Source organism: Manis javanica, chromosome 13 (assembly GCF_040802235.1).
Source record: "Manis javanica isolate MJ-LG chromosome 13, MJ_LKY, whole genome shotgun sequence".
Taxonomy (NCBI): domain Eukaryota; kingdom Metazoa; phylum Chordata; class Mammalia; order Pholidota; family Manidae; genus Manis; species Manis javanica.
Window position 1 is genome coordinate 67,466,648 of NC_133168.1, and position 15,202 is coordinate 67,481,849.

Here is a 15,202-nt window from a genome sequence, read left to right on the forward strand (position 1 = left end):
AAGCAGGAGGACCTGGAAAGTCCTTCAAAGTAGGGGGAAGAATTGGTGAGTAGTCCAGAATTTATTGGAGCATTGATTAAGTTGGAGAATTACAATTTGCAAGACTTAATTTATGCACTGCAAATTAGGGAAGAAACTTTACTCATTGGGAAGAAGTTGTAACAGAGGGGGTCTTAGAAGGGACTGCTCACTGGGGCAGCACTGGAAGCTTGATGAGAGACGATGCAAGGGAGAGAGAGTGAGAGAGGGAAAAAGGGAGAGATGCTAAAGGAAGCCCTCCATAATGGGAGAGCCCTAGCCAGACAATGTGCCCTGCAGTATGGAATAATGCTGGAACAAAGGGGAGATTGGTCATGGGTAGACGAATGGATTTAGGAGCTCTCCTGTGTCAGCGGCTCGAAGTGATTTTCTTCTCATTTTTTTGTCCATGGCATAATAAGACAACCAATATCACAGTAGCAAGACTGGCCCAAGACATTGTCCCTAGGTCAGATAATTGGGCACATTGTGTACTAAATTATGAAGAAGCTTATGTCTTCTTTATGCTATTCAGCTTTGAAACCATCTTTTTTACTGAAAAGACATTGAGCCACCCTGTGAAGCAGTTTCCATCATTACCATATCAGTAGCAGCATCAAATCAGATGGAGCTGGCTTTCTAAAATTAATATAAAATTGCTTGATGGGTTAGCTGACACAGACCCAGTAATTCAGGTTTTTCTCATGTGAGGACCAATGGATGAGTCTTTTTTTTTTTGCCATTTTGAATAGCGTAAAATTAGTTTTTTTTCTTTTTAAGTGAAGATGGTTTAATACTTATGGAAAAAGCTGAAAAAATTTCAAAACATTTTACTAACTATAGAAGGTTTAGTTAAGAGAGAAAAACCACTGAAATGCATCCAGGCAGAACCCCTCTCAGATGCATTCAAGGCTTCTATGCTACCGAGGGTTGTTTCTTTGTCTTCACATTCTCTGTAAAGACACCACATGGCAGGGTTTGTGATTTCTGTCTATCCTGTCCTTGCTCCTTTCTTTTCACTTAAGGGGTGGGGGGAATGTTTACTCGGATTATGAAAGTAATACATGGCTATTGCAAAGGATTTGCAAAATACAAAAACTTATAGTAAAGAAGAAAATAAAATCTAATCCTATAGCTAAAAGATAACTGAGGTTAACATTTTTCTTTCCAGTATTTTTCTTTCCTTTCAATTATTTTTAATTATACAAATAGTGCAAAAATACATCATTCTTGAAAAAATTGCCTTCCCACCCCCAACTCTAATTCTAATGTCACACCCCAGAGGTGAGGACTGTTATTAAGGTGATTTTTCTCTCAGACCTTTTCCTCTAAATATATTTGTAGAAATGACATAGTACTTTTCCCCCATGTGTGTTTTATGAAAAAGGGTGCCAAACTAAGGATCTACTTGTATAGAATGATATATCTTAGAGATATTATTATACCCAAACATGTCTCATACTACCTGCTTACATAGTATTCAAAAGTATGAAAATGCCTTTATTTAGTAATTGCCCTGTTATTTTATTCAACCGTCCCCCTCTATTTCTCTTGGTATTAAAAATAATGGTATAATGAGTATTCTTTGGATATTATCTAAATAAGTAGAGGGATACCTTTTGGTGTAATCTAAAGATACTATTTAAAGTTACAGTAAGAATCTTAAAACTAGAGCAAAAATACAAAGCTTCTTAATTACCAGACAAAACAAACAAAAACAAGACTCCATAGTGAAATATTTTAACAGAGCAATAAAACAAGAAGCATAACATAAAATAATGCAGCAGAACTAAGACCAAACTTCTCTGTCATATTAACAAATGTAAATGTAGTAAAGTCATTCAGGAAGGGAAGAAGAATTTTAGAGTTGATGACAAAACCAGACCCAGCTTTATCTATATATGAGACATCTAAAACAAAGTGATACAGAAAGGTTGAATATAAAAAGATGGCACAAAGGTCAGATGCAAACAAAAAGAAATCAGGGACAATGATCTCATCAGAAAAGAGTGAATTTAGAGCAGGAAGGCGTGAGACAAATAATGCCGCATTATGATGCTGTGTGTACAAGGCACAATGAAGATACCAACATTCTGAATCTTTGCACCAAATAGCAGAGCACCAGCTTTCATAAAGCAAGAATACAAATGCTCCAAGATTATAAAGAATCACATTAGTAATAGGCAAGCCTAGAAGTGCCGAACTAAAATAATGATTAAGGCAGGACTAATTGATATATATTGAACGCCAAGCCCTGAAGACAGAGAATATACTTACTTTTTGGCTCCCATGGGACCTTCATGAAATTGGGCATTCACAAAAACTTAAATAAAATCTAAATACATAGATATTACTATGCTAGAAACAGGAATGATGGTGAAAGCATAGGGTAGCACAGACACCTTCCAGTCTCAACAGACCCAGTTCTGAATGGATACTGGTCAGTCACACTGGTGTCCGCCAGTGATTGTCAGCCCTGACTGTAGACGATGTTCTCTGAGTGCCGTGCAATAAAGTAGAAATCCATAACAAACCTCAAAAATAGAGAGCCACAGCAACAAAGCTCTTGTGTAACTCAGGTCAAAGAAGAAATCCAAACCAAACTGAAGACTGTAGGAGAGAGCAAGAATACTGCACAGGGATCCATAGGTTAGCAAAAGAAAGGCTAAGAGGGAAAAGCTAAGACATAATCCGTAAATTCATGTGTTCTTCTTTCAGTATTCATACCACCTTTCCTTGTCCCTGTAATCCTGTCATGCTACTGCTGTACATTTCTCAGCCAATCTACCCCGGAGTGTTTTGAAGGAATGGATTTTTGTGGTCCACTCCAAAGCCTCACTCAGCACAGAGGTGTCTCTGGGGCTTAGTCAGAATTCTCCAGAGAAATAGTAGGAGATATGTGTGTGTGTGTGTGTGTGTGTGTGTGTGTGTGTGTGTGTGTGTATGCACATACAGTAAGAGATTTAGGATAAGGAATTGGCTCACACAATAATGGAGGCTGAGAAGTACCAAGATTTGCAGTCAGCAAGCAGGAGACTCAGTAGAGCTGATGGTATAAGTTCCAGTGTGAGTCCAAAGGTAAAAGAAGTCTGCTGTCCCAGCTCACGGACAGTCAGTTGGAAAGAGAAGATTCTCTTTGCACAGCCTTTTTGTTCGATCCAGACCTTCAGTGGATTGAATGAGGCCCACCCACACTGGGGAGGACAATCTGCTTTATTCAGTCTACTGATGCACACATTTATCTCATCCAGGAACACCCTGACAGAAACACCCAGAATGTTGTTTAATCATCTGTCTGGACACCCTGTGGCCCAGTCAAGGTGACACATAAATCCCAGCTATTAAGAGACATATAAGAATTCTTGAATATATGGGGAAAATGTTTTCATTTGGAAGACTCAACACTTAAAAGATGTCAGTTCTCCTTAAATTTATTTATAAAATTAACACAATCTCAATAAAAATACCAACAAGATATTTTGGAGTTTGATAAGCTGATTATAAGTTTCATATGGTAAAATGCACAAGTAGAATAGCCAGAATATTCTGGAAAAGAAGCCCTATCAGGTACTAAACTATAGCAGTGAGCTCAGGGCTGCTTTTCACACCCCAAAGCTACTGTTCCTCAATTGCTCTTATCCCTCAGACCCATTGCCTTCTCTCATCGTTGATCACACGGGAATACTCCTGCCACAGGACCTTTGCTCGCACTTTTGGCTATTTGAGTGATGTGTGTATGTTGCTCCTGCTTCAATACCTCTTGCCTATTTAATACCTATTTAATCACCATTTATTTAGGGAAACCTTTCCTAGCCACTTCTTTAATTCTAAGTCAGTTTCCTTTGTTGTCTGCTTCTTTCTTTCCTTGCACTTATTTGAGTTTAAAATTATGCAGTTACTAGTGAGGTTGTTTCATAAATGCTCTTTTTCCTACTAGATGGTCAGGTCAATGCCTGACCCAGAATAGGTTTTCAATAATTATTTGTTGGTGAATAATCTCTAGTCTTCTGATCTTTGAAGGGTGATTGAGACCTAGCAATTGTCTTCTCAACTCAGTAATGAAGAGTCTTCCTGATGTAGGCCCTGCTCCAGCATGAGAGGTAATGATATCCTAGTGTGTTGTTTCTTTCACCCACACACATTTGAAGATGCTAATGCTTTTTGGCAGTGTTCTGCCTTAGATGGCAATCTCCTGAAATGAAGGGCCTTATCTGAACTATCTTATGTAGCTTTTAATATTATGTCCAATGGATATACTGTTTTTTCATATAAAGGGGATAAAAAATTCTGCAATGAATACATCATTTCCTAAAAGGTGATATTAGTTCTGAAAAGAAATAATCATAGCTATTTTTTTTTGAGAGGGCATCTCTCATATTTATTGATCAAATGGTTGTTAACAACAATAAAATTCTGTATAGGGGAGTCAATGCTCAATGCACAATCATTAATCCACCCCCAGCCTAATTCTCGTCAGTCTCCAATCTTCTGAAGCATAACGAACAATTTCTTACATGGTGAACAAATTCTTACATAGTGAATAAGTTCTTACATGGTGAACAGTACAAGGGCCGTCATCACAGAAACTTTCGGTTTTGATCACTCATTATGAACTATAAACAATCAGGTCAAATATGAATATTCGTTTGATTTTTATACTTGATTTATATGTGAATCCCACATTTCTCCCTTTATTATTATTATTATTATTATTATTTTTAAATAAAATGCTGAAGGTAGGTAGATGCAAGATAAAGGTAGAAAACATAGTTTAGTGTTGTAAGAGAGCAAATGTAGATGATCAGGTGTGTGCCTGTAGACTATGTGTTAATACAAGCTAGACAAGGGCAATAAAACATCCACGGATGCAGAAGATTTCTCTCAAAACAGGGGCGGTGAGGTTCTAAGCCTCACCTCTGTTGATCCCCAATTTCTCACCTGATGGCCCCCCTGCGACTGTGCCTGTCTTAGGTTGTTCCTCCCTTGAGGAATCTTACCCGTCTCTGGCTAACCAGTCATCTTCCGGGGCCATACAGGGAAATGTAAAGTTGGTGAGAGAGAAGCCATATTGTTTGAAAAGCTTAGCTTTTTACTTCTTTGCAGTAATCATAGCTATTTTAAGGGCTTACTTTCCTAATGAATTGTATAAAACAGTGTGCCATACACAGTGTAGTTCAAACCTCTCCTAAGTGACTGAGGTTCTTACATGTCCTATGTTAGAAAACACTGCTGTGGTAGTTAGGGTGGAGAAGTTCCTTCTGAATATTGAAGGAAGCTGACAGGATGTGGTTCTCTTATTAGATGCAGTTAAATGTTTCATGCTTTCTCCCTAGGAATACAACATACCTACCATTTTCTTGGAGATGTTGTGATTGGCAAACACTAGATGTTGCTAAGTGCACTGAAGGCTTTGTTTGGTGTTTTGTGGCTTGAAACATACTAGCCATGCCAACGCTTGTTTTAAAGTTAAAGACTGTAAGTTGACTTTTGCATTCATGAGGATTTCCAAACAGTGGTCTTTGGCAGCTCAGTAGCAGGGCAATCATACACCAGTGTTACTGGGGTGTCCCCTAAGACCCCACAGGTAATTCCAGGAAACCCTCCTTTTTGTGACCTCTTTCATATTCTTTCAAAAATGAATGGCTTTCTTGTGTGTCTTTCCCAGAGACTGCAGGCCCTGGAAACTTCATAGAGATGGGCATAGGTATATGACCAAGCTCAGGAATAATTTCTTGAAGGAAGCAGGTGTTGTGGCGTGGGTAGGACAGAAACAGAACCAGAGGTTCCTGACTGCGACTCACAGGCCAAGACCATCAAATCTGCTCTGCAGATGTGTTTATTTGGATCATACAGTGTTCCTTTTTCAAACATTTAAATTAGTTGCCAAGCTGCAAAAACTGGGAATTTTTACTTCAGTAAGTCTGGATATGTGACTTTTCTTGAAAAACTGGAATACTTTGGCCATGTTGGGATCCATATTTTTGCAGTGGAGCTGAGAGCTATTCCCTTCCTGAGGCAAGATGGGGCAAGAAGTGCACCCGTGTACCACCCCACGATCTCTGGTCTCATGCAGTCATTTGAGTCACCTTCATGACCCCTAGATAGGCTTGGAGATTGAGAATAAACGTCATAATCAATCATTATGAAGGAGACAGCATTTCGCATTGAACTCACATGTTCTCTTTGATACACAAACAAAACACTTTATTCAACAGACCAGATGAGATGCATTTGTTGTCTGGAAACAGAAGAACAATGAAAACTGCTTCCTAGGTAATGTGATACTACGTTGTGTTTCTTCCGACAATTCTTTGCTTTCAGTACTGGTCAGAGGCCAAATATTGGGGTTGGGTGGCAGGAAACTCTATAATGTGGCAAAGGCCATTTCTTAAATGCCATCCTGAGGGAGAAAATCATATGTTCCTACACTGTCTCCTGCCACCCTTAGAAGTTTGAGAATAAGAATGAAATGATCAGACCAAAACACTTCTCTGGGCAGCATTTTTGACACATTTGGACAACAAAAGAGTGCTCTGTATTTAATCTTTGTATAGCTGCACGGAAAAGATTGCTCATCACTCTTTTGTCTTTTGCGGAACCCTATCAGAAAACTCACGACCATTTTTTGGAAGGCCCCATCACTCGGGAGCGATTAAACCACTATTGGAATGTGGCTGAAGACGCTCGAAGTGAACTTGCAGCAACCTTGGTCAAATTTGACTGTGCTCAGTCTGAGGTAAGATTGTCCATCTTCAATTAACTCAGAAATGGGCCTTTTTGGCTTCTTACAGAGTGAAGCAGAGTATAGAAGTGATGAGAAATAGGACAGGAGAGTACAGATTTAAACCTTTTGGCAAAATTTAGCAAAATTTATAGTTATTGTCTTACTGTGCACTCAGCCACTTGCAGAGAATTCCTGAGAAGTTATGCCTTTGCCTTGCTGCAAAGCAAGTGAAATAGGCTGGATTCTAGATTTCAAGGGCCTACCACAGCCTTGAGAGATATGGGGGCTCCCGAGGACTGTGTTGAAGCTGTGAGGGCTTTGGGGCACTTGAGGATCTCTTGGGATATATATTTTTTAATGTGGATTGCTTGTAGTCTACAGCTCCTAGGATGGAATTCAGAATCCTTTCCATGTAGTTCTGATTTGCTGGGGGTGTCCTTGGAAAGTGTGCAATCCATCTATCCCGTGGGCTGAACACATACTGCCCATAGCCTGGTGACCTTAAAGAGCCCTAGGCTTGTCTGTGAGGTGACTAGTGGTCTTACAAGACTGCCAGGATCCCACTGAAAGATGAGTGGATAACATGCGCACATGCGTGTGTATGCATGTGAGTAAGTGTATGCATGCATACTCACGGCTTGAAGGAGTACATGAATTCATGAATTTTGCTTATAGGGCATACCTGACATCTTAACAGAGCACATACGTGGTTCAGCATTTTGGTGCCACAGAATTCATAAAAATTAAAATGTCTCCTTTGTATAAATCCTATAAGGATTTTCCTTTTCTCCCATATTTTTCCCAGAAATCTTAATATTACTTTTCTTTATCATCCACAATAAGGGTCCAGAAAACATGTGGGAGAAATATAGTGATATATCAAGTAGTCCATATTTACTCGGGAACCAGTTGTGACCATGGAATAAATTATAAATAGCATAGCTTGTAGGTTCCTTGTTTCATTGTCAGCAGCAATAGCAGCAAATGCAGATTTAGAAAATGAGCTACCATTGCAAAATATTTTATTGCTTTTTGCAAAATTTGCCATAAATGTCTCTTGAGTGAGACCAAATCACCACAAGACATTGCTCAATTGGTTTGGAAAAAGACAGAATATGAAGTCCAATAATTAGGCCTAATTTCTCATCTGGTGTTACAGATACAAATATGAAAAAAAAAAGAGGCAAATAAAGTTGGATTAATCCATGAACAAAAGAGTGAAATGTTGAATGATGGTTTTGGGTTTCTTAAAGGTTCTCCAAACTTACACCATTGAAATCCTTTTCCTCTTTTTACTTCTTTTCCACGTTAGCTTCGAGACCTCAGATCCAAGGTGCTTTCTCAAGACGTCTCCTGTCAAGAATTGAAAGCTGAAATAGAGAACTACAAAGAAAACAATGCCAGAAAATCATCTTTGCTCGCTTCTTTGAGAGACAGAGTTAAGGAGCTAGAAGAAGAAACAGCAGCAATTTCCACTTCTAAAATTAGAACAGAAATCACAGCTCACAATGCAATCAAGGAGAACCAGGAGTTAAAGAAGAAAGTTGTAGAACTAGACGAGAAATTACAGTAAGGGTATTTCAGCGTATTTCTTAGTTAGTGTTAAAACACTGGTTGCTGATAGGTTATGCCTTTGAAGGTACTGGCATTTTGTATTATTTGGCCGTGACACTCAATTTGGAAACAAAAAAATTATTGCCCTCAAATATGTCTGGAGTCTCGAAGATTATTCCTAAGCTCATTTCTAAATGTCATCAAGAGTCTTAACAAACATGACATTGTCCTAAACATGTTTCTGTCTTATGGATTAGGGCTACAAATGCTTATATATATAATTGGAAGATTTCCTCTAAGTAGAGGTTTAACCAGAGGCAGTAGAGTAGTGCACAGAGGGAGGTGTTTTTTCAGAACCTAGTTATAAAAATGCCCAGAAGCCCAGACCACTCCAGACCACCCGGAACATTCCTTGTTAGGTTTTATTGCCAGTTTATGCAGAGAACTCATGAAACCTAGGTTTTTCCACACTTAGTTCTGGCAAAAGGTAATTCTTGAGACAAAACTGAGAACTGCTTGTTCCCAAAATATACTTTTAAACTTCTACACGTAAAAACATAAATAACTTCATTAATAAAATACTTGATATTTATTTTGCTTATTCCATCTTTAAAAAAAAAAACCTAACAATTCCAGCTCCTGTCCTCTTTCTCTCTTTTTTACATAAAATATTTGTATACATTCTCTGTCCCCAGTTTCTCTCATCTCTTCTCTCTTGGATATGCTCCCACTGAAGCCACTCATTAAGATGACCAGTGACCACATTGCAAATTAACTGATCAGTCTTTATCTTACTTGACCTATTGGTACAGCAGTCGCAGTTGGGCTCTCTCCCTGAACCACTTTCTTCTTTTGGCTTCCATAACACTACACACGCCCACTTTTTATCTTTCTAGCTGCTCTGTCATATAGTCTCTTGCTTTTTCCTTTCTATCTCCTTACTTCCAAATCCTGAGTGCCCTGGGCTCAGGCCTTTCTCTCTTCTTGTTTCTATCTTAATTCATTCTCTTGGTGATCTCTTTAAATCTGATTTAAATGCTTCTGACTCCCACATTTCTTGATCTAGCCTCGATCTTTTCCCAGAACTCAAACTCAGATATCTTACTACTTACTGGTCATCTCCATGTGGATGCCCAACAGGTATCTCAAACGTAACATGTCCAAAACTGAGCTCCACAAAATCCTGCTGTGTGTTTCCTCATCTCAGTTAATGGTAATTCCATTCTTCCAGTTAGTCAGGTAGAAAACCTTGGTAACATACTTAGTTTCTTCCTCTTTCACACTCCAAGTCTGATCCTTAAGCAGATACCATTCTCTGAGCCTTTAGAATACATCTATATTTTGACTACTTCCCATTGCCACGCTCATTGCCATTAACCTGATCCAAGCAATTATCATCTCTCACCTGGACGTTTGCAGTAGCTGCTTCAGTGGTTTTCCAGCTTCTGCTTGAGCCCCCTGAAGCCAGAATGACCCTGCTAAAACACAGTTGGACCATATCAGTCTTTTGCTCAAAGACCTCTGATGACTTTTCTTCTCACTCAGGTAAAGACAAAACATCTATGACCTTAAAGGCCATCTTCACCTTGGTTTGCTTCCATTCTCTCCCTTATTCTTTCCATTCCAACTCACTGGCTTTGCTGTCCCTTGACCAGTATGATTGGGTATTGACCCTACTGCAGGACTTTTGCACTTGCTAATCCCTGCTTGGAAAGCTCTTCCCCCAGATATTGCATGGCTGCCCCTCTGCTTCCTTTATGCCTTCACTCAGAACTCACCTTCTCAGTGAGGTTTCTCAGGAAAAACTACATCTAAAATTTTAACCCACTCTCCCCTAATGTCTTATCCCCTTTCTTACTTAATCTTTTCTCTCTAGCCATTTTATAGCATAGCATTCACTTTACATACACTAGTACTTTGATTATTGTTTGTCTTTCCAACTAGAATGTAAGCTCCATGAGGACAAGGATGTTTATCAGTTTTGTTTATTACTGTATGTTTAATACCTTATTTAATAGGGCCTGTTGCAGAGTAAGTGCCCAATAAATATTTATTAAATAAATGAATAATAAAAATGACCTATACTCATTATGAAAAGGGTTTAAAAATATAGAAAAGTGTCAAAAAGAGATTAAAATTACTCAAAATCTTAAGATCCCAGAAAAGCTATAGTTAACATTTTGTTGAACAGATTTTCAGACAGTTGTACATAAATGACATCACATAATGTACTATTTCTACTTAATATGTTATAGACATTTAAAGAAGCATTCATTATGTCATTTTTTTATGGCCCATGATATTCCATTGCCTGAAATACCAAAATTTACTTAACCAGTAGTCTTTCCTATTTCCTGAAGACACTTATGTTAGTCCCACTCAAAAAATTGCAAGTGGATACAATAAATATCTATGTACATTTACGTGATTATGTCCTTAGGGTAGATTCCTGAAAGTTTGTTGGGTCACAGTGATATGTAAATAGAACTTGTTTAGAAATGCTCAGAATGGAAAAATGAGATTGGAATCTTGGAGTGAATGTATTGAATCATATACATAAATCAGTCTGAGCCATAGCATTAACTGTTCCTTTCATGACTTAAAGAGACTGAATAAATATTACCTTTCATATGCTAAAAATAAGAACTTAGAGATATATTGATGTTGGTCCTTTATTGTTGAAGATTTTTCTAAATAGAAATATGATATGTTTTTGAGTATATGCAATTACATGCTTTGTTAATCTTTGAATAGAGTGAAAGAATTTACAGTAAACACTCAACATGATAAAAAGAGAAAGCAATAATCATGTTTATTATCTAGAGTACTGAAAAAATGATACCAAATTACTGAAATGATTCTAATTTGCCTTTAAAATATGTCTTATTTTTTGATGATCTCTTAATCGCTAACATTTAAAACATTAGAAATAGACCATGCTATTTCAGCAAACCCATCTGAGATTTCAAATCAAATGTTTATAGCAGAGCACAAATTGACTGATTTTTCCTTGAGAACTGACCCATTCCAATATTCTTTAAAACTCTGGGTGTATGAAACTAATAAAGATCCTTGCTGGTGACTGAACACTTCTCTTTTCCAGAGGTGGGAACATCCCCTGCTCCTGATGTATTTATTATAGTTGTGCTTGGTCATGAATCAAGGTTTGCCTTAACCAACCCTTATAGATTAGTGGATAGCCTTTGAAAGTAAAACAAAGCATGACCCCCTAGAACCAGTGTAACAACACTCTCCTTCATTCCCAAGAAGCCCCGAGATCCATGACTATATGGATCCATGTGTCATTTAAAGACTGTGTGTCACTCTGCAGATCCTAAAAGGTTGAGGACAAGAGGCAGGGAATCTGTCTCCCTTGCTGTTGCTAGATCTAAGATTTCTGCAAAGTGTAGGTACTCCAAAATTGCTTCCGATTTTCTCCCTCCCTCACAGGGCTTGCATGAGAGTAATGGGCTCTGTGCCTGGGAAACCGTGTTGTGTTGAGCATGATGACTGGTTCTCTCCCACAGAAGGTTTTAAGCTCTAACACCCTAGAAATGGTGGTAAAACAAATTATTTATTGTTTGCCCCATAGAAAGTGTTTAAAGGAAAAGGAGGAGAATAAGAATCAAGCCTTGGAGAATTGCAGGAAACAGGAAGAATTTCTAGTTCAACTGCATGATTGCTTAGATCCAGACAAGAAGAATGAAAAGGCATCAGATGAAGATTTAATTCTAAAGGTATTTTTATGCAGATTAAAAATGCTATGAATGTAGTGTTCATTCTGACATGTGCCATGAAAGGTAGTGCAGGGGTTGAGAATGGGGTGGCGGGAGAAGGGGTCAGTAGCCCAAGTGCAGCATTAACTGACTGTGTGACTTGGGATAAACCACATCACTTCTCTGAGCCTCAATTCCAAGATCCTTTCTAGCATTATTTGGGATGAATTATTCTCCAGAAGGGATTAATTGTTTTGTCTAAAATATATTTAGGTTGTCAAATACAATTAATTATTCATTTTAATAATCTATTTTAGGAAGACTCTTTTTGTTTTAATAACAGACAGAAACACACACACAACCAACACCAAAAGAAGCTATGTAGTATTTTTGGGATACATATTGAGTATAAAATTACAGTTAGTTCTAAAATACTTCTAAATTTTACATTGAAACAAAGTGTAAAAATTCTACCCTAATGGTAGATTAAGATAGAAATTAATTATATCAACTGAGTAATTCACTTGACACATGGTGATACATTAGGGCACCTGAAAGTGCTTGAGTCTCACCATGACTTTGCTTATTCACACCCCTTTAATGTCCTTGTTTCCTGACAGATTTCCATGCACCCAACCTCTTTTTAAATAGAGGTATAATTGACATACACCATTATGTTAATTTCAGATCTACAGTGTAATGATTTGACACTTGTTTTGTATGCACTGCAAAGTGATCAATCACCACAGTAAGTCTACTCACCATCCATCACCCTACAAAGTTACAAAAACATTTTTTTCTTGTGATGAGAACTTGCAAGATTCACTCTCCCAGCAGCCTTCAAATATGCATTCCAGTACTGTTGTCTGTAGTCACCGTACTGACATACAGAACCATGCTTTATATCACCTCTCTGTAATCTACTCTTTTCACAACTGGATGTCTGTACCTCCCAGCCCCCTTCTACCATTTTTGCCTACCCCCAAACTTGGCCCCACCCCAGTAACCATTACTCTGTCTCTCTATCAGTGAGTTTTGTTTGGTCTTGTTTGTTAATTTGTTTTGTTTTTTAGATTCTGCATGTAAGTGAAATCATATGGTATTTCTTTCTCTGACTCATTTCACTTTACCCCCTAGGTCCATCCATGTTGTCATAAATGGCAAGATTTCATTCTTTTTTTGGCTGAGCAGCATTTCATTACATATATATGATATCCATTTTCCACTGAATTACACACACACACACACACACACACACACACACACACACACACACACACACACAGGTTGTAACCAGAATAAGATGTCCACATCTTCTTTATCCTTTTACCCATCAGTGGACACTTAGGTTGTTTCCATATCTTGGCTATTGTAAATAATACTGCACTGAACGTAAGGGTTCGTATTTCTTTTTGAATTAGTGTTTTCATTTTCTTCAGATAAATACCCAAAAGAAGAATTGCTGGATCATATGGTAGTTGTATTTTTAATTTTTTGAGGAATCCCCATATGTTTTCCATAGTGGCTGCCCTAATTTACATTCCCACCAACCGTGCACAAGGGTCCCCTTTCTCTGTATCCTTGCCAATGCTTGTTATTTCTTGTCTTTTTGAAACTAGCCATTCTGAGAGACAGGGGTGATATCTCATTGTGGTTTTGATTTGCATTTGTTAGATGTTAGTGACATCTTTTCATGTGTCTGTTGGCCATCTGTATGCCCTCTTTGGAAAAATGTCTATTCAGATCTGCCCATTTTTTAATTGGATTGCTTGTTTTTTTTGTTTTTGTTTTCATTATTTCATTGTATAAGTTTTTTATGTATTTTAGATATTAACCCCTTATTGGATATATGATCTGAAAATATTTTCTGCCTTTCAGTAGGTTCCCTTGCCATTTTGTTGTTGGTTTCCTTTGCTTATCTTAGCTTGATGTTGTCCCACTTGTTCATTTTTGCATTTGTTGTCTTTGTTTTTGGAGTCAGATCCAAAAACACATGGCCAACACTGATGTTAAGGAGCTTACCACCTATATTTTCTTCTAGGAGTTTAATGGTTTCAGGTCTTACATTCAAGTCTTTAATTTTGAGTTAATTTTTGTGTACAGTGTAAGATAATAGTCTAGTTTCATTCTTTTCCATATAGCTACCCAGTTTTTCCAACACCATTTATTGAAGTGACTGTCCTTTCTCCACTGAATATTCTTGCCTCTTTTATCATAAATTAATTGACCACATATGCATGGCTTTTTTCTGGGCTCACTTTTCTGTCCCATTGATCTATGTGTCTGTTTTTATGCCAACACCACACTGTTTTGAAAAATGCCATTGAGATTTCGATATGGAGTGCATTGAATCTACAGATTGCTTTGGGTAATATGGACATTTTAACAATATTAATTCTTCTAATCCATGAGCATGGACTATCTTTCCATTGTCTTCTTCAATATTGTCCATCAATCCATGTGGCCATTCTTAGAGGCCATCTCTCAATTGTTTATTCGTAAGATCCCCACTTATACTCTTTGAAAGCACAAAATAATTTCATCTTCAGGAGTACTGCCTCACTGCTGGATTTTGATTTCTAAGGGCTAGAGTCTCCTTATACCCTTGAGGATCCTGGATGCATCTCCTCCTCTTCCCTGTTGCTCACATGTAATCAGGAGCCTGACTATAAAAGTCTACTTTTCACTGTAGTTCAGGGGATTATCTTTAAAGCCAAGGGGTGGAGAAAAGAAAAGGGAATTGAGAAGCTCCCACATTAGAGAAAATCTCCAGGTGCTAATCTGGGTGTTGATACTTCATTAAACATGCCTTATTATTTTCTGTATTTCTATCGCTTTGACATCTGGGGCTTTCCTGACCCAGCAGAGACTGCTGATCCCAGGTAAGCCAGTTCCTAGTAAATGACTCTCCTAGGAGCATGGCTTTCATATGCAAACCATGATCCAGAGTCCCCACCCCAACATTTCCTCTGTCAGGCTCTGATACTCTGGGCCCCTCTCCACCTTCTCTAATCACCCCTAGAGCCAGGTACCACATACCTAGGGACAACCCCAACACTCCAGAGCCTGCGCAAATCATTCCAAGTAGCCAATCCCAAGCCTGCTTACCTTGCCTTCCCCATTCCTTTCTGTGGAAGCCACAGTGAAGACTCTTGCCTACCTTTTCCCCTCACTCCCTCTGTCTCCTGAC

At 38.2% G+C, this 15,202-nt stretch overlaps 1 protein-coding gene across 3 annotated transcripts in view; it reads left to right on the forward strand.

Moving 5' to 3' along the window:
• The window catches only part of CCDC170 (coiled-coil domain containing 170), a 78,798-nt gene that overhangs the window by 12,967 nt on the left and 50,629 nt on the right, over positions 1-15,202 (forward strand). For all 3 annotated transcript variants that reach the window (XM_073219763.1, XM_073219764.1, XM_073219762.1), the window contains exons 2-4: positions 6,626-6,754; positions 8,055-8,311; positions 11,889-12,033. In XM_073219763.1, coding sequence (XP_073075864.1) covers positions 6,626-6,754; positions 8,055-8,311; positions 11,889-12,033 — 531 coding nt within the window. The remainder of the gene's footprint in view (positions 1-6,625; positions 6,755-8,054; positions 8,312-11,888; positions 12,034-15,202) is intronic.